This window comes from Passer domesticus, chromosome 3 (assembly GCF_036417665.1).
Source record: "Passer domesticus isolate bPasDom1 chromosome 3, bPasDom1.hap1, whole genome shotgun sequence".
NCBI lineage: Eukaryota > Metazoa > Chordata > Aves > Passeriformes > Passeridae > Passer > Passer domesticus.
Window position 1 is genome coordinate 31,651,157 of NC_087476.1, and position 26,589 is coordinate 31,677,745.

General features: G+C 40.6%; 2 protein-coding genes across 2 annotated transcripts; both read right to left on the bottom strand.

Annotated features, from left to right (window-relative positions):
• Positions 1 to 6,771: 6,771 nt before the first annotated feature.
• On the bottom strand, positions 6,772 to 10,676 carry LOC135296284 (cytochrome c oxidase subunit 7A2, mitochondrial). The gene is made up of 4 exons (XM_064412457.1): positions 10,528 to 10,676; positions 9,326 to 9,415; positions 7,792 to 7,876; positions 6,772 to 6,986 (listed from the first exon to the last, which is right to left on the bottom strand). Exons 1-4 carry the CDS (start codon positions 10,543 to 10,545, stop codon positions 6,928 to 6,930), a joined length of 252 nt encoding a protein of 83 aa, XP_064268527.1. The 5' UTR covers positions 10,546 to 10,676; the 3' UTR covers positions 6,772 to 6,927.
• Positions 10,677 to 14,360: 3,684 nt separating this feature from the next.
• TMEM30A (transmembrane protein 30A) lies at positions 14,361 to 26,496 on the bottom strand. The gene is made up of 7 exons (XM_064412456.1): positions 26,190 to 26,496; positions 20,771 to 20,887; positions 20,064 to 20,171; positions 19,722 to 19,809; positions 19,108 to 19,251; positions 17,275 to 17,481; positions 14,361 to 16,381 (listed from the first exon to the last, which is right to left on the bottom strand). The coding sequence occupies exons 1-7, from the start codon at positions 26,460 to 26,462 to the stop codon at positions 16,188 to 16,190; spliced, it is 1,131 nt and encodes a 376-aa protein (XP_064268526.1). The 5' UTR covers positions 26,463 to 26,496; the 3' UTR covers positions 14,361 to 16,187.
• Positions 26,497 to 26,589: the final 93 nt, after the last annotated feature.

Sequence of the window (26,589 nt, forward strand, 5' to 3'; positions counted from 1 at the left end):
TAAATAAATAAATAAATAAATTTATCTGCTTTGGATTTTTAAACAAATAGGCTTTTGGCAAACGACCTGTTGCTCCTTTACCCTCTGCCCAGTGCCCTTTGAAATGTATTTAGGGAATTTCCTGTTTAAGGTACATCACAATATGGGGCTTTACCACATCATTATCTTCTTCCCCAGTTAAGAACAGCTGCTGCAAGATGAGATCCCTTTATGCTAGGAGTAGCTGTCAGGACTTTGTTTTCTTATAAAAACTCTGGAGTCTGCTTCTCTAACCTCCAGAGCGGTTGAGGAGGGAGGCAGATGACCTGTACTCCTTGACACTGGCCCCACCACTGCAGCTTTGCCCTTTAGGAACATTGGCTGTGCCCACTGCTCTCTCCTGCATGGCCAGTTCAGGTGCCATTTGGCTCTGGGTTATGGTACATTTCATGCCTGACATGAGCCCAGCATCTAAACTTCTGCAGTGGCTGATGAAGCCCTGAGTTCCTGAAGTCAGCAGTGCCTGAGCAGTTTGGCCGCCCACCATCCATGGGGTTTGGATCAGTTGCTATCACAGTGGGCTCCAGAGCCATCTGCAGTGTTCTGCAGCATCAGAGATCTCTTGTGGAGCTGCCAGCTACAGACAAGGACCCACATATGCTGACACATCTCAAACTGTTCTGGACCACCCAGGAGGCAGAAACAAGAGGAATGCTGGTGCTATTTTGGGTATTACAGACCTCCTGATAGTTCCCCTTTGCTGTAATGCAAGTGCATGACTCTCCTGCAGGTCCTGTGTTGTATTTGCCAGCTCCAAGCAAATGCCTCAGGTGTAAACTGAAATGGTGTTGGGCACCCCAGTTGAGGCATTGGATCAAGCACTTTTACTTTCCATCTCCAGGCCTGGAGCTGATGAAAATATCTGATTTTCAGGTCCTACTCATCTGTTTTTCTGCTTTTGGATCTCAGGCTCAAACAGAGAGGTACAGATTGAGACAGAGATTCCTGCCTAGCTCTGTAAAATGCATCATATACAGACAGCCATAGTGTTGAGGTCTATCCTGCACCACAACCATTTTGTGACTTTCTTTCAGAAACTGCATTTACACCCCACAATTAATTAAGATGGGGAAACCAAAAGTTGTGGTTCCCCTCTTCTTTCCCATATATTTGAGCACTATTTCCAGAAATAAGAACATCTTTCCTTCTTGTTATAAGACATTTTTCTATTTTATTATTTTAATAGAAGAGAATTTCTTAGTATTTATTTTCTGAAAAATCAGGCTATTTATGCAAATGTCAGAGTATGGATTTAGTAGTCTAAGTTTAAGCACTTCTTTCTGAAAATCTCAGCCAAAGGGAGGTGGGCTAACATCCCATGCACTGCACTCCAGCTCTGTGGCACAGTGATCCCAATGCAATGTTCCACATGGAGCACTTATTAGCACACCATACTATATTTAGCAAAATGTGCCCACTGCTCCTAAGAGATGACTGAATAAACCTTGATAACACAGTTGGCCTGACTCCTGTGGGACTTGTAACTGCCCACTGAGCAATAGAGATCATTATAACGTTTTAATGATATAATTCCCTTTTGCATAGTGCTATGATAGATAAGATTGTGTGTCAGCCTTTCCATTATAAACTTCAGGACCCTGAGCATTAGTCATCAAGAGTAAGTGTTCATGCTGAGATGAAACAATGTAGAACCATTTTTATATTACACAAACATATATAGCTCAATTATTATTAAGAACACATTAGTAACCTAAAGGTCCTGATGGAATTACAAGCTTCTCTTTGGAACCCTGTAGGAACAGAAGCTGCTCACAGTTTTTCAGAGCAAACTGTCTCAATACTTTCAATAAAGTGTAATAAAGCACTGAATCTCCCTCGCTCTTTAATTCCCAAAAGAATTTCCAAATATCTATGAATCGTGTTACAGTCACACTGATGAGGATGATACCATAAGATTTACATGGAAACTCGTAGAAGAATCCTAATCTGTAAGAAGGAACATTTTGGACAGTTCATGTACTTTGGATCCAGATTTCTTGGCTAAAAGGGAAAACTTCCACAGAAAGGTAAGACAGCTATCTAAAAGTATTAAATTTTTTTCTTCTCTTTCAGATATTGTTAAAACTGGACTATGTCTCTTTGGGCCTGAGAAGTCCTCTACAAAATGTTTAATTCAATTAGTACATTTTAAGTATCTCCATTGAACATCTCACTGTTCCTTCCAAGGAAAACATTCTTCTGCTGCTCCTGGTGAAATCACAAGGAACTGTATCTCTAGGTGAGCTTCACAGGCAGCCTCAAGAGAGCTATTCCACAATATATCTCTAAGGTAAAGAATACAATTTTATTAGATTGCCATATCACAAGACACTCTACTTCTCTCTTATTTTACAACTCTGTTAGCAGTCAAACGTAGTTCACAGAGGAGAATGCTTATGCTGAAATATACTTTTAAAGCAATACTGTCACCTTGTTCATTTCATACTTTCATACAAAAGAATAGTTTGCAACAATTCTTTTTAGGAAACCTTAACTTCAGTAACTTTAAAACTCCAAGCCTCTGTGGTCTTTTTTATTGTAAGTCCTTCCATGTTCTTGTGTACATAAAGCTTAAATATTACTGAATCTTACCTCATCATCACTTTCCAATTTATTTCCATGTCCACCAGACAGCATCTGGCCTTTTCTTGCAGAGAGCAGAGACCCAACAAGGCAAGAGACAGACATTTTCATGAATGAAAATACTAAAGCAGGTTAATATAATAATAAAATAATGAAATACCGTGGAGGCGGAAGGAAGACAATAATATTGCACCTGATAAATCAGACTGAAGAAGCAAAAGATCCCTGTGTTTCAGACAGTTCACATTTGTGGACTCAGAACTCAAAATAACACATAAACAAAGGATAAATTCATCTCTTTGGCAGTTTTCTCTAGGACACAGCAGACTATATGCAATGGGAGAGAATGTTTTGAGAGCTTAGTGAGCTACATACAGACACGGGCTTTCTCTGAGGATCTAAACTCAGAACTGCCTGACTGGGGACTCAGTGGGATAACCCCTTCTCTCAAGTACCTCCCCAGCCCCCTGAGAAGGAATTTGGCTTGTCACAACATTTAAAAACAGGAATCCCAGCCAATGACCATTTTTGACAAGGATGCATATTTTTGAGGAAATAGGTACAAGTGTGCTTTTAGATCTAGATGTGTTTTGGGGGAGGCTGTGATCAGTAAGTCTAATGGAAAACCTGTGAATAATAACAACTCTTCAAAAATACTGACAAGACCAAAACATGTATCACAGACTGTATGGTTGCTGTCTGAGTTTGAAGACTTGGATATAGGCTGGGCTTCATGATCTCAAAAGTCTTTTCCAGCTTAGTTAATTCTGTGATTCTCTGAATATTTCCATGCAGAAAAACTACAGTCCAGCCAAGAGACTCTCCTCAGATGGTGTTTCTGGACAAGCCATTATTTTTACAACAGAATTGACTGAGTACTAAAAAAATAAATGGAAAGGCTCGGGCAAGTTAGATTAGAGAAGGTGGTGTTATTGCTAAAAGGAACTTCTTTAAAAAAATAATCGCACAAGCATGCACATGAAAAGATACATTAGTTCTGACTTACTCATCCCCTAAATACCTTATTTAGGGTCAAGTCAGGTTGATCAGATTGATTTTGCCTCTGAGAGTCTGATTCACCCTAGCAACTGTGAAGATTAATCTCCAGCTCTGATACTGAAAAGAGCTGAGAAAGAATGGGAGAGTAAAGAGTGACAGCACAGTATGAAAAAAGAAAAAAACATTCATCATGGTTTCTCATAGTTCAGAGCAGTGATAACTAAGGTCAGCAACATTAGAAAAGTGATATTTTTACTCTGGGATCTGGAAAAAGGAAAAAAAAAGAAGTAGAATGAAGATCATACTCTTAGAGATCTCCCTGGTTTGGTTTTTTTTTTCTTTTTTTTACTTTAGAGAGTTTTCACAGTGTCTTTTAGGAAGTCAGTGCTGTGTTACTGTGGTATTATTAGTACTCAGAGTTTTACTGGGGAAATTTTTGTGTGTGTCAGGCTAATTGGATGTCTACATGTATTCAGCAGCCAAGAAAAAAGTAGCCCAGGGCACCATTCTAAGAGTTGATATTCTGAGCTACCTTCCAACTGGAGAAAGTAAAACATGGTCCGTACATCTGGAGTCTCAGACAGGATTGTGGAACTTGGAATTGCAGTAATGAGGATTTAATGTTCTGTTTCATCCAATTATTATTTGAATATTACTTTCTCTTACAGGGCATGAATATTTTTTTTTCATTTTGACAAAGCTGGCACACTTCTAAGCTGAGGATATTAACTGCTAGAAGCCCATGAGTTCATATCAGTGACCATTTCATTCGTTTATAGTTACAGCTTTTTCACATTAGCAAGGAGTAATGGATGTTGCTTATTTTATTATCTGCTCCTTGTATAGTACCCATAAGAAGACTGAAGTTAAGATCTTCAGATATTTTAGCAATAGAGAAGTACATAGCTCTCTTTTTGTATTTTCCTAGAGAGACAGTATATGGTACATAATATATATATAATATATACAAAATATATATTTATATTTTTATGTATATATATATAGAGAGAGAGAGAGAGAGAGAGTGTATATAATATATAGTATGTAGAGAGATAGTGTACAGTATACCTCTCACAATTTGTGATGTGGTTGAGCCTCCAATGAAATACATATATAGACTGCACAGCAGATGGGAATTTCCCTGCTAGTGCTGTAATGCAGTCCCATAAAGTGGTGCTGAGCAGCTGACGGTGGGTTTTGTTTAGTTCCCTCCCGCTCCCGCAGCAGCAGAGCTCCCGGAGCGCTGGCCGCCCCGCGGGTGGCGGATCGCGGGCGCCTCCCTGTGAGCGGCAATGCCGCCCGCTCCAGCTCCAGGGACGTATCCCGGCGATACTGCACCCACTCTGCCAGAACAAGTTTTTGCCATTTGATATTCATTTAAATAACACTTGAAGGCTCTGACTAGAAATGGTGATTGCTCTGTAGGATGAAACTTTTTCCTGGCTTGCCTTTTACCCGACCATGCTCTGCCACCAGGGCTGCTGCCAGCCCCACACCTCACAGCCTGCTGCAGATCCCGGGGACATTGACTCTGAGACACAGCTCAGTGCAAAAACAAGAACAGCTGCACATTCTGCTTTGGTTGCACATACAAATGTACACACAAATTTACTGCCTAGCTCATCACAGGATTTTTATAGTTTGGACAATTACTCCTTTCAAAATTCTTCATAATCCCTGTAGGCAGGAAAAGATGTGGGCTTTTTAAACACGTTGAGCTTTCCTTACGCTGCCTTCCAGATGCCCATCACCTGGTCCACATCTTGAGGGTAACACTGGCATGTGATGGCAGCAGAAGCCTTACCAGCATTGCACAGAGCAGACTGATTGCTTCACATTCTGTGCAGTATAGTTTACTGTGCCATGAGGTGTCTCTTTGTAGCAATCAATGTTCATCCCCACTTTCCAAACCTTTTTCCCACAAATCCATCCAGGTATTTCTTATTCTTTTAGTCATGCAGTTGGCCAAAGCCACCTGTGCAGAGAAGCTACCATTGAGGGGCATTCCCCCATTCACCTTTTTTTAAGATTTTTGGTTCTACTAGAGTCCCGAGTACACTCGTCCTTCTCTTCCAGTTTGCTTCAAGTTTAACAAGTATACTCTGGTTCTCCAGGATAGCAACAAAAAATTGGAAACAAACTTAATCCACAAGAGGCTTAAAATAGCACTGTAGTGGGAGGCTAGATGTTTGAGCTTGTTTTCACATTTTGAAAATCCCACTGTTTCCTTGAGAAGAGAAACAAAAGGATAACTTTGATGAAATTGTTTGTGCTTTTTTTAGAAGTCCCGTATTTGTTAGAGTCAGACTTATTATGCCCAGACTTTGGGCATAATAACACACAAGTAGCAACTGGACAGAAAAGTAAAAAAGGCACAAATTCTATTAGGAACTGAACTAGGAATGCACAGGAAACACAATGTGTTTCCATTATGACCTTCCCCAATAATTTGCAATCAAGCTAGTAAGAGCCATCACGGTACCTTACAAGTGCTTATGCCCTGCTGTGTTGTCCCTCCAACAGAGACTGGGGTGAAGTGTCCCATGAGGCCCAGGGCTACTGAATATGAAGCTGCTTCTGTCTGTCTATTAGATTCATACACTCAGTCCTCCTGGCTGGGGGGCCAGCAACAGGCCCCCACCACAGACCTGTCCCTGTCCTCCCTTTAATCCTGACCCATAAGCTCCCTGTCAACTCCTCATGCATCCCCAGGCAGAGTTCCACACACCCTGGCTGTTCACTGACATGAAGGGTAGCACCTCATCATCCCTGCTGGTCCTTCCATCCCATCACTTCTCTGTGATGCCGCTGAGTCCGCAGCCTTGCCCGCATCAGCACGTCTCTAACTCCTCCTGCTCATTCCCTATGATGCGTGCATTCCCACAGAGGCACTCCTGTGCTCCTGATGAGACAGAGTTCCTGGCTGGAGTGTCTGTGGGTCCTTTGTGCTGCTCTGCAGGTGCTCCTGCTGACCTGTAATCCCCTTCCTGGCTCTGGGCTGACAGTGGCATTAAACTGAGATGAGGAGTGGGACGCACTGAGGATCTCCTCTGCCAGCAACCTTAGTTTAAAGCCCTCTTCACCAGCCTGGCAGCCCTACGATGGAAAATGCTCACACACATAAACAGATGATACAGTCCAGACACCCACTACACCACATAAAAACTGCTTTATTGATTGCAGTTTACATGTTACAATTAACGTATGATTCCAATCATTTAGCCAGCTGCTTATAATAAGCTGCCACCACAGTCACATGGGAACTGGACAAAGAGATGTTAGTTGCTGAGGCATCCTCAAATGGAATCAGTTCGGCTTCTTGGGCATTGAAGAGACAAGCAGATAATAAACAGCATACATTGTTCCTGAATTAAGAGACAGAAAAGATATTTTCAGATTAGCACACAGAATTCCTTTGAAGTCAGCTTTCCAGTTTGTTCCAGAAGAAATACTGACAATAAGCAGCTGCAATTCAGACAAAATACATTTCCACAGCCAGGTCTCAATTTTTTTTGGTGATTCATATTTTAGAGAAAAAAAAAAAGCTTAAATACATCTCCACAGGCTGCACAAAAATAAAGAGATGGGGAAAAAAAGTGGGGAGAGGCACGTCTGTGGAACCTACACAACCATGAAGTAAGTTACTCATTCTTGAAGTAGCTGAACTGAAAATCCATGCAATCAACACATTTAAGAGCTTATTGCAAAATTAGGTAACAAGCAACATAAAGATTATATATACACAGTATTAGGAACTTTGGTTATAATTCTGCTAGTTTTCACAGCACATGAAAACTCAGTACACTGAGTATCACCTATCACTAAGAGTCAGGCTAGTGTGAAAACTGGTTCATGTACATGCTATAATTACATTTTACTCCTTTGCAGAATAAATTAAGTAGTTCTGTTTTTCTCTAACACCATACATAAAACCTGAAGTATTCAGACCATGGTGCTTAGTCTGGGAAAAACCCATATGAAAATCTAAACCTGGAAAAAGCACAAATGAATACACAGTATGTCCAAATGTGGTTTTTGCTTCTCTACATAAACTTTGCATGTTATAAAGAAGAGACTGAAGACACTGAGTAATTATTTTACAGAAAAAACACCATCCATGTTGGAGATTATACCAAAGAAAAAATATTTTAATATTAGTATTAGCCTTACCAAACAGCGTCAGACCCGCAGTGGTTCTATACAACATAGAATCTTTTGGCCCACCTTTAAGATGCACTGGGAGGCCATTATCTTCCTAATGGAAACAAGTGACAAAAATTAACTATTTATATGCAGTTCTTGCAATATTGTGTTAATATAATTACAATTACCCAGCAGAAGAATTACTACCCCACATTATCTTTCTGACTCCCAAAAGACACTGAACCTTATTTAGATCCTGCTCTGTCCTGACAGTTTCCACTCTGCCACAAGGTAATGACTCACTAGGGGAATATAATAAATCACAGTTTGTATCTAAAGCAGTGACTGGCAGATGCCTGAACGCTTCTGACACCAGCCAGACCCCTCAGGTGCACGGGATGTGATTACCACCCCTAGAAACCTCCCATCCATCCATCCCAGTACAGCCAATCCCTGCTACAGGAAGCAACAGAGTCTGTATTGTCACTTGGCAGCATACAGGAAGTTGTTTTGCTCCACCCAAAGTAAAACTCCTAAGCACCAGATCCACGTGATCTTTAGCCCTGTCAGCAAGATGACACTGCTCTGGATTTCAAGCCAGCCTCCAGTGCTGGTGACCTGCACCTTACCCCAGCTTAACTTGCTGTCCCACAAGAAAGGAATGAAAGGAGGAAGAGATATGCCTATAGATCTCTGCCAGCAGAAACTGAACCTCTGACCCCCTCCCATCACCAACATCACCCTCCCATTCCCTTCCCCTTGGCTCACAATGAACAATGTGCTCCTTAGTCAAGTGTCTCAACAAGACTGGCTTTGTCTTTCAGGGAAAAGAAAAGCAATAAAAAAGTAGAACTATTTAAGTGGGGCTTCTAATATACTTGGTCCCTTTCATTGAGCTGAAGCCCAGTTTATTCTCAGCATGAAGTTACAGCTCCAGGCTGTGGCTCACAGCTGGGATTACTCTCTTGAGTGTTCTCTGCTTTTACTACTTCACTTAGTGGCCCTATCAATCAGGAACAGAGTAATTCAGAAATTATTTTTAAAGATTCAATAATTTTCAAGGAATTAATATAATCATTTAAGATCCTTACAGTTTTCATAACTGAGAAATAAGGTAATACCACATCCTCATCCTAAAAACTATGGGGCTCATCTATGAGCTACAGAAAGAGATGGAAAATTTCAGGTTTACTTTTTCACTGTATTTCGGTCTTCTCGCTCTTTTTCTCTATTTGTTCATTGGACATACTCCCCCATACCAACTAATTTCAGAGTACTTTATCTTTGTACCATGCCTAATACTTATAAGAAACTCCAGTACAAATAATTTCATGGGGTAAAAAAAAACCCCTAAAGAGTCAGCAAGTCAAAAATGCATATAAAAATACTCAACCTCTGCAGAAAATAACTGCTAATTGCAAATACTCTAGTCATACAACTGATTTTGAGAGCTCTCTTCAGATTTGAAGGCGAGCCTGACCAAACGTCTTTAGAAAAAAACATGCAGGTATGATCTGCTAAAACCTTGTTAATCTACTAACATTATTCAACTCATTCATACCTGAAATAGTTTCTGACTCTCAGAAACTCTATTTTCAAGCTGCCTGCGTGAAGCAGTGCTTATGGTTCTCTGGGAAATCTGGCGAAGAGCCTGAAATAAAAGATAACAGTGTTTTAATAACAGTGGCATTTTACAGCTCAGTCCACACTGGGTAGAAATGGCTTCTTCGAAAAGCAAGACAGAAGTGGGACAGAAAGGCTTTTAAAAACAAACAAACAAAACTTCACCAAAGAAAAGAGAAAGGATTATAAAAAGAAAGGCTTTTAAAAACAAAGAAATACAGAAAACTTCACCAAAACATGCTAGTTTTGAATTCAGTAATTCTTTCACCAAACTATGTAAAGAACTGCTTAACTAGCTACCTGAAAAGGAGAAACTCGGAAAAATTACTTTCAGTAAGATACAATGGATTTATGGATCTGCAGCATAACCTTCAGGTTCCCTTTCAGAGGAAATCTCAGCCTGTGCCCCCCAGACCTCAGTTTTAGGCACCATTTTCTGTGTCTGACTAGCAAAAGGGACAATAATATTTTTGAGAAACGTGTTTGTGAGGGCAACGAGTTCCCGTCACTGCTGCAGTTCACTTATGAGCCACCAGCACAGGAGACAACCTTGAAAGTGATAAGGAGACACCTTCATCCCACAACACAGACAGCTTAAATCACCTTGCTGTGTCCTGAGCTGGAATCTGTTTCCACCGTCTGATCATATAAGGTAGCCTACCAAAATCAATGGCCTATATACAATTCTTTAATCTGCCTTGGCTAAAATGTCAAGGCTCAAAGCGCGGTACCTCTAAGCTGCGAGCGGCCTCGGCCTCCTTCAAGCAACACTGACAACACATCGTTCCCACACAATCACCACCGCAGAAAATGCAGCCACGGGGCGAGCAAACATACAGGTGATGCTGGTTGCAAGGAACGGGACCAGGCATCTGCTCTCCTTACCCACCCCAAACAAAGACGCTATAAAATATATCTCCTTAGAGACGAGCTAAGCGTACCCGAGGCCCTCGACTCAGCCTTATCCTCTCAAGTTCCTGCAGCTCAGCACTACACGGACCTTGCCCCGACCCCCGCAGGTCGCTCCGCAGCGCCCGGCAGGGAGAGCGGCCACGGCGGCCGAGCCCCGCAGCCGGGCGGGCACGCTGGGCGAGCCCCACACAGCGCCGGCGGCAGCGGGCCGCCCGCCCCGGGCCTCACCTGCACGTTCCGCCACATCGCGGCTGTTGGTCCTGTCACCTCCCGCCGGCAACAAGGGCAGCGGAAGGGGAAGCGGCTCCCCCGCCCACGGCGGACACACCACAGAGGGAGCGGCCCGGAGCGCCGCCGCAGAGCCCACAGCGCCCCCCGCCAGTCCGCCCGGCACGGCTGGGACCGCGCGGTGGGGCCGGGGCCCGGGAGCCCGGGCTGAGAGCCCAGCGCCGGGAAGGGGGAGCGGTGACCTTCAGAGCACGCCGGGCCGGCAGCGGCTGAGGCACACCGGGAGCGTTCGATTGCCCACGCCGCACAGCCCCGGCGGGGAACCTGCTGCCGCGGGATTCTGTGGTTGCGGCCGCCTCCCCGCGCCTTCAGAATTGCCTTTGGGCAATCCATGAAACGTCCCCCCGAGCTCCTACACACCGAATTTTAAATCTCCTTTCGTTGAAAAGTGTAATACCTGCAGAGGGCGGGATGCGTGTCCTGGCACTCGCTGGAGATCCCCAGGGGCCGCACTTCAGGCAGGGACGGCGAGGCAGGGCCTGGGTCCAGCTCAGGGGAGGGGTTCTGGCACCCCTGCGTGCACGCGGCATCCTTTGTTGAGCCGCTACACTCAGAAAACCCCAAACCACCCCATGTAGTAGCTGCCCACTGCCTCAAGCTCCGTTAGTTGCTGGGACACAGAGTACTCTGCATGTGGGGAAAAAAAAAAAAAAAAAAAAAAAAAAAAAAGAAAACCCCCATCCAACTTCAACTTCGTGTTTCACAATGTATAATTATATAGAGCAAAGAAATGCCAGAACTGTATGAAATACAAACCTACTCGAGTCTCAGGAAAGAATGATTTGCCCTTCAAGAAACTACTCTGAGAAGCCTGTGTTTTTTCTGCATTGCAGATCTAGCCCCATAATTGCATCTTCTCATGCTTCATCCTTATGCTGAAATACAATGCTGTCGAATGCTCTTTCCTGGCTTTGCTGCAGTTGAAGTGCACTTAGTTTTTGGCATTATTACTTTTGCACTGGTGCCAAACCTCATGATGAACATCGTGTGTCAAACATGACAAATTAGTGCTCAATTCAGTATGAAAATAACAAGGATCATATCTCAAAGCACTACACTTCTTAATCTTACGAGCCGTCCCAGAAAGAAACTAAAAATGCAATGATAAAGAAATATTTACAGGTACAGCCTTAGCTGTGCTAAATATTAAAAAAAAATTTAGAAAGCAGAGTTGTGGGCAAATAGGTGCTTTAACAGAGGAGGAAATTGGATGCATTATTTAACAAATGGTTTTCAAACATTGAAACATTGAAACATTTCAAACATTGAAGCAGTGCTATCGCAGAATAGCACTTAAAAACACATCACTACCACTGCAAGACAGATTTCCATTCATTCCTCTTGCAATCTTATGAGTGCATAAAATATTCTATTCTGATTTTTATACACTCAGTTGAATACCAGTATCTCAATTGAGATACTGGTAAAAGGATCATCATTCACAGAGAAGTTATTAATCCTGATTTCTGTTGCATGGGCTACTTTCTGGTATATCTGAATCTAAATTTCAGGGATATTTTCTGTAAAAATACACTTTACAACAGAAAGGCCATACTTAAGGATTGGCATGTAAGTTACCTACTGATGAAAGCTACGTAATAACTGCTCAGAGCACGCCCAGCTGGTCTCTTCAGTGTTGATTAATTCGTGAAGAAATGAAAACTTGAGGGAATGAGAAATGCAACTTACTGCTTTAAGGATGAAGATGTTTCATTAGAAACAAACACACTGCTTCTTCATTACTGAATAGAGCAACTCTTGCATCTATTGCATTGTATAACAAAAATGTTTCTCAAAATTCATTGTTGAACAGCTCTGTTTAAGCCAGAAAGAAAGCAGGCCTGGTAACCCAGATGTTTAGAAGCATTAGTCACAAGTGTTCTACCTCTTCAACCAGCAATACAAGGGTACATAAATCCTGCTGAAGGGATAACACATATAATTAGGCCTCAGTAGGCAACCCTAGGGACAATATTTTCCTTTCTTCCAAGAATATCACAGTTCAGTCCTTCCCATTTTCATAACAGAACTAATGAGGTTATTAATTACATTCTTACACCTCTAACACAAAGCATCTCTCCATTTTATTTTACAAAATTTGGGCACAGTCCTCAGGTAAAAGTTCAATTAAATTTGCATGTAACTGGTATTCCATTTGCTCAAATTGTTTATTTTACATGATCTTTATCCAGGGTCTAGTAAGATCTCCACATAGTTCAATTTATACTTTTTAAAAAACTCCTTGTGCTTCCTTAATAATTGACTTACACTTTTATTCCTCTTTATTGCATCCCTATGACAAAAATGAGAGATAATCTTCCAACTTCAGACTTTGTAGCAGCAGTTGTAGTTGATATAACTCAGGTGGACAGTATCACTTCACTTTCAAGCACAGGCTAAAGATGTTCAGACTGGGAGGCTTATGGGGAGGTAGTTTCTTACTTGAGACTCAGGTCATGTAAGGACCTGCTAATTCTTATCAGGCCACTTCGTAATGGTCTTCAGTCTTAATTGATACTGTCAAGTAAGATTAGACTTCACATGTAGGCACAGAATGCAATATGGTGATCGAACATTCTGTGAGCTAGAAGGGAGGGAACTTTTACAGGAAAATACTCCTGGTGCTCTAAGGAAAATTTAATACTACTGCTAATCAAACAAGTAAAATCCCAAAACTTTTAACAATTGGGCTTTCTGAAAATAAACTTCAGAGTCTATTTTTAACGCTGCCAGAAGCAGTCTCTTCTATATACTGGCCACATTGCTAAGAAGCAAGCAAGCATAAAATTGACTTAGATTTTCATAAGTTTTTCTTCTCCTTGGAAAGAGAGCATTTTGGGCAGGTTGTTCAACACAGACAAGCCTTTTATACATGGAACATTTTGAGGTGTTGAGAGGTTTCATGTTGTGTAATTGAATTAAAATAAAACAAAAACCAACTTATGTAATACTTAGGGTAGATTACATTTTCAGGAAAGATCAGAAACCCTTGTCTTGTCACAGGAACTTTGAAGATCAGATTACTCTGTGTTTATGCAATGTTCCTTGTCTTCCTCAGCAGTCGCATTCCAATAACTTTTAATTTACTGTAGGTACCTGATTTAGACTTAAGTCACCTTTTCCCACTAAGCACTCTCTTCAACACAGTCTAACTGTTCTTTTCCCACTGCAAGTCAGGTATGTGAGAGAAGGCTGCAGTCAATAACATTTCCAACCAGCCATGCTCATTGCTCTATTTGCAGATGTTACTTGACCTACATTCTCATCGTCTTTCCTCCCCCAGAGATTTCTATTAAAAAAAGACAAGACTTGCATACTTCCAGATTTGATGTTCATAATTAATCCTTGAAAGATTCCACGGATCCTTCAAGGATCTCCATTGTTATCAACATGACTTCCAGACAAATGAGCATGAGTGAAGGAAGAGTTTACAAATTTGACCAATATTTTGCACTCTTATAAGCATTTTAAGCTCCACAGGCACACTGTCCCATGTATTTACTGCTAAAGGCTCTCAGAGAACCCACTTAATTGCAATAAAAACCAGACAGCAATTCTCACCCTGGTGCACTTCATTGAGATTGAAGACACAATGGCAGCTATAGTCAGTAAAAATAAAAAGAAAGGCATTGAAAAATATTACAAGGTGAACAGAGAAAAATACTTCTTTTTTAATTTTAAGCACAGCCCAAAAAGCAGCCTTTCCCACTTGGAAAAAATAGGAATTATGAATGAAGCAGAATATATTTGCATTCCAAATAACAAACACAAACTTTAGAAATCAAAATATTTTAATAACCAGTAATTTTGAGACATCCCCTTGCTCATTTACTCTATCTTGGACTAGCAGCTACCCCACAGCTGAAAGCCGTTTTAACACGTTCTGGAAGTTTTCAAGGGTACGTTACCCTTATTCTGAAACTCCAGCAACATGAATACAACACTGTAAATAAAATCTTAAAAGGTACTATTTGAAAGCCCTGTTCTGCCAGGCTGTACTACGCAAATAAATTATTATATGTAGTTACAGAAAGCTAGCACACTGGAAATGCTGCCTCATTCCACAGTTTTTCCAGACTTACACATTTAAACTCTTAGGCTACACAAGTAACCAGTTATGTGATTATCTGATAAATAAATAGTTTTGTTTAAAGTTGCCTGTAGATTAAGCTATTGGACCATGCATTTTTGTAATAAATATGCAATCCCAGAAATACAACTCATTTAAAACTGCATTTACACTTAATGACGTCTTTTCATCCAGATAAAAATAAATACATGTTCAAGAACAAAACCCAAATCTCTTATTAAATGGTTTGCAGAATTTATTAGGTCTCTTTTAATATACTCCATACTTTATCAAGCTAGTTGCATATAAAGTGATCTCCACCATATACATTAGTTTCTGTGCATTGTCTAAAAAAAAGTCACCAAAAAGTAGTATTTTGCAGTTAACTTTTAATTAACCTAAAGGTGAATCCTTCTGTAATTTAAGACACTACCTTCACACTGCGTCTTAACTGCAAGATTTAAATTACGTTTCACAGCAAGCTAAACCTGCATTTCAGGGAAAAATGTCACTGCCCTCTCAACTTCTGAACTCTTAGTTTACTTCCTAAACACCACAAAAAATTAATGTGGTGTTCACTCCAAATAAGGAAAAAGTATACAATTCCCTTAAAACAAAGCCTGCTCAGAATACATATGCTTTAAAAAAATTAGGAAACTCCTAGAGTAAAAGGAATTCACCCCGATGTATGAATGGAAAAAAACCTTTTAAGTTCTTCTTGATTAATGCTAGGTGCTGCTCATAAAAAGCAAAACCAGCAAAAAGTGAACTAGGATTGGATATGACTTAAAGTGAAGAAAATCAGAAGATTATATCTGCAACAAACATGTCCCAATTTAGAACAATCTTTTAAAGGGTCTCACGCAGATAATTAACAAATAGGTTTTCTGGTATTTTCATAGGATGCTCATTTACTGGCCAGGCACATATATTGTAAATATACAAAGAATCCAGAGTGCTGAAGTTTATAGAGCACTTAAAGGATTTAATATAATAGAGGTGGGTAGGACACAGGAAAAATATTTAACAACTTGTATAAATATATTAAAATCTCAGCAAGAAATGTAGGAGCCCATGCACACAAGACAGTAAATCGAAGAAAACATTTAAGACTTGACTTCTTCCAACAGCACTGACACCTGAATTCTGGTAAGTCAACAATTTACAGTATCTTATAACCATCTTTCTCCACACAATCTAAATGTACTGAATCATACCAACATTACATAGCACGTGAACAAGCAGCAGATGCATCAAGGGAACAGGAGCTATATGCATCATGTGGCCTGCCCAGTTAGAGGCAAACATCAGAAAAACTGTTTCTGACATAGGCAGAGATACAATCAATAGAGCTAATTGTATACCCGTCATTTTCAAGAGTTAATCCACAGTATGGGAAAGGGGAGCTTTAGATAAAAATTATGCACCCAGTCTCAGAAATGACAGAAGCAGAGATTTGTCTTTCAAAAACTGGGTCCATTCTGGACTGGCCTTGATGCACATGCAGTACATTTATTTTCAGAATGCAAGATTAATTGGGAATGTCTGCACTGGTGTTTCGATTGCCGTATTTATGATGAATGAACAGCAATACCACTCCTAAGAAGAAGCATATGGACCCAACAGTGATGTAAGCAATTCCCAGGAAGGGATTTTTGCCTCCCATCCACGAGATGGTGCTGAGGATCATCCTTTTTCGTCCATCAAAACTGTGTACAGGATAATCTGAAAAAACATTTAGGAAAACAAAAAGCAAGTTTCTATACCCAGTTTGAAGTGAGCACATTAAAATTTTGGGTGATTTCAATCAGGTTCCAAATACTAACTGCTGCCTCTGGAACTGGAATTGCAAATATAGAACATTCAGCTTTTCTTTTTGGATAAAACTAATCTGGGCATTGTCAGCTACTTCAAAACAAAAGCCATGTTAGGAGACACTAACCCTGAAGAAGAATAAAATGCACGATTTTGTGTGTTTATGAAAGTAGTTTCAATAAAGTGAGGGAAATATAAATTTTAGTCCTTGTGTCTATTTTACTACTTTTTTTTTTACATTCTCTCATTTACATACACTCCCCACAGTTTTACAGCAAAGAAGAATACTGCAGTAGCTATACAAAAAGTATCATTAAGTGCTTTTGAATTTTAAGAATTCAGTAACTATGACAACCCTCCTTCTCTAGTCTCCTGCATTTCTACCTAATATTTAGTCTCCCTAAAAAAGAATGACAGACCTTCACCTGATCCACAGCTCTGTCATTTTTGTGACCTTCAAGGTCAGTTTGCCTTTCATTACATAATGTCATTTCATCTTGAAGTTACAGTTCTTAAATTCCTTGGCTACCAGTTGCCTTTGTTCTTTCCACTCTTCCTATGCTTTTCTCAATTCCTTTCCAGCACCCAACCAATCTGATTTCCTGTCTCTATGAAGCTATTAATGCTATAAAACTAGCACAGAGTTAAAAGATGTAACAGTCTATCTGGGTCTCAGTGCCAGTTTTCAACCACAGCTCAACACCATCTCTTTTTAGAGATGGTAAGAAGGAAGGCTAGCTCCATGCGATAACTTGCAGATATGTATTTGCATAATCCAGCTAAGGCCTGCTTTCAAAGGATACTGTATGCAATATCCAAAGAGTATTTTCCAGCCTGTAAGGTAGGCTGAAAGTTGTTCTTCCTTTCGATGAGACGATAGAGCTTGCGGAACGTTGGCAGAGCAGCGGTGCGCATCCACACGATGAAGTCCTCATTGATGAAGCCGTTGTTGTCAGGCTCTGAGTCCAGCATATACACTGGCTTGGGCCAGTTCACAGGTTTTGTTGTGCCTAGGATTAAACAAAAATAATACAGTATTTCAAATACAGGACTGAGTAACACACTGCCTCATCAAAACCCATTCTGATGTCAAAAAAACTCACATTAACTTCTAAACAGTATGAACAGACAGGCTGACTCGCTACTACTACAACACCCTGGGCTGTTTATTTTGCAGTTTAAATAGTCTGAATTCTATAAATAAATAACACAATTCATAACAGCACTGTCCATTTGTTTAAACAATTCATGCAGGTGGGAAGTTGTGTCTCAAAACACTGCTTGGTGGGTAATTCTCCATTATGATGATAGGCACTCTGCTCACTTGGTAGAATTTGAGAACCACAAGTATATAATACTGTAAATATCATTTCAGATTATGTCCAAATGCTTTTACTGTTATTGGAAACAATTCCACGTTGTATTAAGGTAAGGCATCTGCTTTTCCAAGGGTAGCCATCACACTGACAACACGTAATTTGGCTATGACTAAGCAAGAAACCCACATCAGGTTGAGCCTGAAGTTATTATATACCTTGCATAAACACACATGCTCTTAGAGGCCTAAGAAGGGGCTTTTTCAGACACAGTAGCCAAAGGAAACTTTTATTTGCCAAACTGTGTATAACCTAAAAAATGAGACACATAAGTCACTTCTAATAACAAAAAAACAAGAATCAGTTTTTTTAGAGAACAGCACAGCCTAGCCAGAGAAACATTTAAACAAAAACTCCATATGAAGAGTTTCATTTAACAACTGCAGGATTTCTTTGTAAATTAAATCCAAACACAATATAACTTGTACTGGTCTTGACTGGAGTAAAATTAAATTTCTTTACAGTGGCTGGTATGAGACAATGTTTTGGATCTGTGCTAGACACAGCGTTGATAAAGAGTCATGTTTCTGTTATTGCTAAGCAGTATTTGCCAGCATCAAGGCCTCTTCTGCTCCTCACCTCAACCCACCTGTGAGGAGACAGGAGAGGTGTCCAGGAGAGACTGGGAGGGGACACAGAAGGTATAGCTGATCCCAGCTGTCCAAAGAGATATCCCATACCACAGAAAAGGGCACGCAGAGGTAGGCAGGCCTAATTTAGCTCAGGTACTCAGATGGTGGTGAGCAATCATTTTCTTTTGCATTACTTGTTTCTCTTGGGTTTATATTTTCCTCTCTCCTTGCTGTGTTTTTGGTCTGGTTGTTTGTTTTTAATTACTGAACAGTCATTATCTCAACCTATGTGCCTTCTCACTTTCAGCCTTCCAATTCTTCCTTCCACTGAGCAAGGGCATGGTTAGTTGCCAAGTGGGGTTAAACCCCAGCAGCATACATTACACATTTTTTAGTATTCAGGGTACAAAAAAAATCCCAGAAATTAAAAACTACCAAATTAATGATTACAGTAAAGGTAAAAATCAAACATTATCAGAAACTTGCAGCTTTTATTATTTAAGACAACCTTTCAAATAGCAGAGTAGTCCTTAGCTTGGATTTCTTCAGAGAACATTTATTTAGCACATTCAGTAAAATGTCAGTAAGGCAAAACTCTGAAATCAAAATGTGTTTGAAATCAAAACTGAAATCAAAAGGTGTTTGAAGCATTTTGCTGTTCTTAAAATTTCACTTTGTCTTTTTTTACCTTGGAAAAGTGCAGTTAAATTGTTTCCATCTCCTGTAGGATTCCTGAACTTTACATTTTTATCTGTCCACCATGCAATGCCTTTTTTGATCAAAGGGATCGGAGTCCTTGTGTCATTATCGATGCGGTATAACTCCAGTGTATCTAAAGACAAAATCAAATTAGAAGATCAACTGCAGAAACATTCATTATACAGATGATGTTGATAAGCACTGAAACAATTACCTCCAGGAGAAAACAAAACAAAAATAACCAGACAAGGCATTTACTATCTGCCTGACACAATAACAACCTGTTGTGTAAGAATCAGTGTATATGAGATAGCAGTTTATTATCCATGTATAATATCTATGTTTCTACATCACAGCAGCAGCAGATTCTCACAACAGTTATTTCCATCCTTTGTGTGCTATGAGATTAAATTAATTATCCTAGCAATTTTTAAACAAATACAACCAGTACAGGATATTTATTTTATTCTGAACAATGAAAATGTGTTAATTCAAAACCAAAAAAGCCCATGGTATCCTTATCCAGAATAATGTGCAACACAACAGAAAACATACACTAGATCACAGACCCATATAAATGAGAACTTAAAATTGTGACCATACCATTAAACATACTGTTGGCAATAGCTCCACAAGGAGCAATGGGTTTGTCCTCGTTTGTGCGGTAAGGCTCACATTCCTTACTTGGATTCTGATAGTTAGAAAGAAAAAAGGCAGATGAGTCTGTGCTAGTTTATACAACTAACTTGCTTTTTACTACATTATCAACATGAATTATAATACTTTACAGTTATTTTCAGTAAACAAAATATCAATTCCTTATGGTTGCCTACTGTTATACAAAAATTCTAGTACCTCATTATCATGAAACAAAATAATTGATGTTGTGCTTTATGCAACAGACAGAAATTAGATGCTCATTCACATCCAAGCATTAATACCTACAAGTAGTGAACTGTTGTCTCCATTTAGCTGGCTGTCATCTCGAGATTTCACGTAACGACGGTGGTTTTGATAAAAGTTGGAAAGTCCATAATACATGAATACATTGCTCTACAAAAAGAAAGATGAGGAAAGAGGGATTTCATTCACACAAACCTGCAATTTTAAGTTCTTAAACTCTTAGCTTTATAGCAACATTCATAAAGCAAAAACCTCAAACTTCATACTGAGTACATAGAAGTACTATCCTAACAAGGCTGAAGTCAAACAATATAAACATGCTACCAGCTATCAGAATGATATTTGGCCAGCACCAGTCCCAATACCTGTCTTGTCCAATGTAGAACCCATAAGCCTCATTTGCCTCCAATCTGCCAGAAAGCACTTATCTGGCATCTCCAATTCCTGTTAAACTGAGATTTTTTGTATTATACAGGAATAGCTCATCTACTCTCCAGCTGCGTGACACATATGGTAACTCTGAATGTGTCAAACACAAGGATTCCACTTAATGTTTTACATTTCCAGATAAATAGAGGCATTAAGAAACATCTCATCCCTCCTGATGAAAAAGAGAACACAAAAATCAGATCCAAGTTCAAAGGAAAACTAAAACTAATAAAAATACTTTAGTGACAAAACTTTCATTTTCAATATGAAATAGATCATATAAACTGTTCTGACTTCATCCTGCACACGGGGCAGCATACCTCAAATGAATGTTCCAGTGTGAAATTGATGGTGCATGTACAAGGGGGTGTGCTGTCCCAGGACACATTTAAGCATTTGTTGCAGGGACTAGAAGGTTCTGTTCCCGTATAGTCAATCTGTAAGAGGAAAAGCAGTCATTAATTTACAATGGGAGAGTAAAGAAAAATTATTAAGCAAGAGAGTTGCTGTGGCATTTATTTTGCAATCATATCTCAACACCAAGAGCATATTCAGGCCTATCTGACAAGAAGTCTTTTCCAAACTTAACCATTCTGTAAATGAGTTTTTGATTCTGACCATATGCTTGATTTCAGATGCAAACAAATTGAACACGGAGGTGAAGTTACTCCTGGAGCAAAACCAAACAAAACCAACAAGCCCCCCACACAGCTCCAACCCCAGCCCAAACCAAGCAACCAAAAAAACCACACCAAAACAAAACCAGCAGACACTCCACACAATGTGATGTTGCCAAATACACACGCTATGAAAAGCAGATCAGTTTTTACATGCTTTCCAGAGAGATAAAGCTTTTAAAAGTCTAGCTATTTAATAAAAACAGATCTGTGTTAGAAAACTTGCTTTGTTGACCATTTTTAGCCACCCAATTAGAAGAAAAAATTTAAAAATTACTTAATGCCCAAAAATTGTCCTAAAACGGGAGAGATTATTACACCAATATTGTTTTGTCAGGAATGGCAAAATAATCAGTATATGGATAAGAAAGATGATCAGTATTTATCTGGTTTATACAGGATATTCTGTCTTGAATATTGTAGACCATAGAAAGCATTTTTTACAAATCAGTACATTCAGCCTTAGCAGCCACAAGCTCACCCTGCAGTCCAAGCCAACTCAAGTAGCTTGACCACATCAGCTCTCTCTCATGTGTAGCTCCAGCAAGTGTGGCAGGAGAAAGCTTACATCTGCCTACAAAAGATGTATTTCTACACTTAACATGAATTACCTACTTAGAATTTAGACTCAGATTGGTGAAATATATACCTCACTGCAAAAAAAACTGTGCAGCAGCAGTAGCATTTAAACTAGAACATCTGTACAGTTATACGAAAGGCTGCTGCAAGTGGTTTGTCCTGATTTATGTTTGCAGTGAAAGGCATAACAAGAACTAGTGATTTATGACTGGGCCTAATACCCGTATTAAGGTTAGCTAAAATAAACGCACACGGTGTGTTCAGGAAAGAACTGAAGCCTATTTTCCTCAGCATCTTCTTCAATCTCTCTTCCTGTGATTTCTTCAGTATCTATTAAGCTGCAACCAGCTCCATCAGCAAGCACTTTTATTGATTGGTATTTGCTCTGCTGCCAGATTTCTGACAGACAAAACCTACACGCAAATGAGCCTAGCTGAAACTAGACAGCTTCAGAAGCTATCACCTGGCAGAGAGAGGGACATTGAGAGAGGATCACAATCTTTACTGCTCAGCTAAATACAATATTAAGTTTATGCTGATCTAGAAAATAGCACTGCTGCAGCAGCCATGACCAGCTTTGTTTAGCTACAGCAGACAGACCCTTCTGCTGCTCTCAATAAACAATGCATCTCATTTGTTGAAGGCTAACTCAGGGGTGGGTGTGTTCTGCTAAAGTAAACTGAAGCAAGCATTTCCTTTAGAAAGATCTTGCCAGTGTGAGAAGTTGTTTCAGGTCAAGAGCACACACTAAAGACTAAGATTGCAAAAGACCTAAAGACTTCACTTTTAAAAATGTAATGGACTGAATTCTATGGAGCATGAAATTGATGTATATTGAAGCAGTACCATGCTTTGATGCACTGTGGTCAGCTTGCAAGCTATCAAAGAGCTTTCCTGTACAGAAACTGCCAACACAAGTGTATTTTTCTGCATCCACATTTACAGATTACATTCAAGAGAGTTTATTTAAAAGGATGAAGGCATCCATCTTCACCTCTTGACAAAGTAACACTTTTGACTATGAGAGCTAAGAACTGACTATGGAGTCCATGGCAAGAACCTGCCTGACCCCACTGTTCTGTCCCGTGGGATCAGCCAACATCCGACAACCAGACGCAATGAGCCCTTCCAAAAAACTCCGGATTTAAGGGCATTGGGTATATCCAAGTTATTCCACACCAATGCCCTTTCAGGCTTGTTGGTGTCTGTCAGCTGACATACACCTACAGAAATAACATAATTATTGTATACATATATTCTCCAAACTATTTGTGGTTTTGCAGACTTCTCTGCATAACCATTTCTTGTATAAAAGGCAATCCATAAATATGGTCCTCTTTGCTGTTCCTCTTTAAAGGTTTTATTAATTTTTGTATCATTCCTGACATGGGGCTACAGGAACTCAAGGCTGAAGATGCAGGCAACAGTAACGTACTTACTTTCAGTTATCCATTCCTAGCCATGCCTTTAGTTAATCTGGCGTTTTATCTACCATTACGCATTTCACATCAGCAGTCACAAAGATCTCTTTCCTACACATTTAATACTTTGTATATTCCTCACATTTTATCATATATAAATATGCTCTGTCAAAGCTTCTTATTCACTCCATATATATTACAAAAAAAAAATCTACCTCCAAGAAATACAGAACTCTCTCATCCTTTACTAACAGGCAAAAAGACATTTAGCTGATTAATTTTCCACCCGAATGAATATTTTAACGACAACTCAAGATAAATGACTGATTACACCCTTTTGAAACCATGAAAAAATGCTGGAGAAAACACAACAAAAACCTGATAGTTCTAGTACACTTAAACTGCTGGAAATCTTCCACATTTGAATTCAAGACATCTTATAAAGGAAATCAATGGAAGAGGTACATTCTGCTGTTCAGTCCTTGCACCTGTAGAACAACAGCGCAGTCCACAGAGATACTAATGGCTACCATACCTTGTTTCAGGAAAAAGTGACTTGAACCTAAACATGTATTCAGAGTCACAAATTATACATCCTAATCAATTCCAATACACTAAGTTTACAGGCACATACACACAGATTTGAGAGGTATGCTGTTGCCTAGGAGGTAGGTGTAAATCACCACCTGTGACACCTCCCAATTACATTTCTAAAAAAGCTTAGTCACTGCATGTAGCTTCTGGACATCTTGTCTCCCACAGCTAAACTTAAAGCTGTTTGTGAGTAACTTTTGGAGGTTATAACAAAAGCCAGCATTCTAAGCAGGGATGTATGTGATCTAAACTTGATTGTGATAGCAGTGTCTTAAACTGCACCCCTCAGTGGTGTTTAGAGCCCAGATGTTGGTCCTAATTGGTAAAATGCTTTATCTGTGTTTTGCAGCTGCAACTATAAAGCCTTTTTTGATTTAAGCCTGCTTTCTTTTTGAAATTCAGCTGCCTTTAGGATGATAATCTTACTTGCAGAGCATCACTTCATAAAATAAGTACGAGGATCGGGCAACAGAACACAAGTCTCCCCCTTCTGACTTAGCACAGACTCCAAAGTCCCTCCTGTCCTCACAAAAGCCTAACAATTGGATTTTTGAGAATTTCAAAAGATGAAAGAGTAAATCCATACAGTAAAACAAATAAATGAAACTTTTCAGTCTTGAGTATCTTGAAATTGGAGAGGAATGAGGGTTGTGCCTGCCAACTGGTCTCCACAACAAATGGTTAGTGCTGCTGTATATACACAGCCTGACTGTGTAGGGGAGCGTTGGTGGTGCTTCCAGCTCACCTACAACTTTTGTGCCAAATGTTAGGTGGGAACAGCTGGTTTTTGGGTTCTACTGGAACTTACCAGGAGTACCTGACTGAGCTGCTCAAGCAACAACAGAATATAAAAATCCTGTGTATGCATACAGCAGCAATATAGGCGCAAGAAGTCATATACATTTTTGGACTTATGAAACTGATCCACTTCTTGTTCCCATAGATCAATGCAGATTCAGTCATAATGGGAAAAGGATGTATTTGTCCAATTGTAATGATCGAAAACTTTGTACTGCTTTACTATAGAAATGGCTATTTTAAATGCAGTTGTCAACAAAAATCAGAGTTAGCAAGGGTATTTTTATACTTCTCTCCAGGGAGTCTTGAAAACATGCAATTGTATTTACCTTAAATATGCTACAATGTGACAATTCAAAAATCTTTGTGCCCATGACAAGTAGGCCATGTTCTCTGAAGCACCTGTGCCAATTTTCAGGTGTTCAGCACAATCCCAATACTTGTTATAAGCAACTGTTTCCTAAAAAATATGCTTGCATACAAATTAGAATGCTGTAAGATACACTTCAGCTTTTGGGTTTTTCCCTTCTTCTTTTCTCCTTAACTGTAAGCATAGATCTTAACATAAAAGGGGATAAAATTTGTTTCATTGTAACCTTATTCACATTTTAAGAGAAATATAGAAACACCATTAATTCCCTACGTCATGATTTCTATAGTTAATTGGGCTTCAGTGACAACTTGCCACCAGCCAAACTATTGTCTTAAATGCTACTTATTTGAAAGTGACAGCTTAGTCCAGTAACTGGAGTGATTTGATCCACAGAAATTCATACTCTCCAATAAAAAAAAAAACAACAAACAACGACACACCTTCTTCCCTATAATCAATCTCAGTCATATAAGCTCACCGAAACTAATAATAGCTGTCAATTGCTTCTCAAGGCTGGCCATCCCTAAGCCCTGTGCGTTACTTCCTTTCAACACAAACTGGTTCTGTTATCAAATGGATCTAGCTGTGATATACAGTTCAGTTTTCAGCTAATGCTCAGCAACTTTTCACAGCAGTAGCATGGCTGATTATCAGATTTAAATCTGATAAAACTGTAAATCTGATAAATTCAAGTTTTGTAAATGTTAATTAGAAAAAGCCATACTCTTTGATCCTTGTTTCCAAGCTTACTCTGGAAACCCTGGTCTTCGATAGAGCACCTGCAACATTAAAGCATCAGTGCAGGTAAGAGTAACAGCAATGCATTCACCACAGAGCTTTGTCCTGAAAACACAATCACTTTTGAACATCTGGAAATAAATAATGGACTGCCACAGGCTATCCCACAGATGATGCGCTTACTGTCTGTACTGCTGAACGAAAAAACTGGGCAGTGTCGATTAAAGGCAGGCAGTAACTTCCCTGGAAGCTCCCTGGGGAGCACTGACAGAACTCACGGAAGAGCTACAGCCTATGCGGAGATGACTGTCAGCCCGGCGCCTGCTCAGGCTGATTAATGGACGCTTTGCTGACGAGCACGGACGCTAGGCCGGATCGGAACCACCCGGGTGCCGCCTCCGCTCCGCACAGGAGCCGCCTGGTCCCGGCAGGCCGGGGGGTTCGGCGTTCCCGGGACTCGCAGGGACAGGCGATCCCCGCTCGCCCTGCCCGGCCCGACCTCCCCGAGCGGGCCCCGAGCGCTCCCAAAGCCCCGGCCGGGCACAGCCGCGCCGCGCACCTCGTACTCGCGGATGTTGTTGGAGGTGACGAAGATGCCGATGCCGATAGGGATGAAGATGAGGCCGATGATGAAGAAGGCCGGCAGCACCGTGCCCGCCGTCAGGATGGGCTGCCAGGCCGGCAGCCGCTGCTGCTTGAATGCGGTGTTGTCGGGCTTGCGGGTCTTCACGGCGCCCCCGCCGCCGCTGCCCACCGCGCCGCCGCCCGGCACGCCGACGCCGCCCGAGGGGTGCCCGTCCGCCTCCTCCTTGGCGCTGTAGTTCACCGCCATGGCGCCGCCGCCGCCGCCGCGCGACACGTGACCGGGGGCACCGCGCCTGCGCACTCGGCCGCGGCGGCTGCAGGAGCGGGCGCGGCGGGCGGTGACGCGCCGCGGGAGCGCGCGTGCCCAGAGCAGG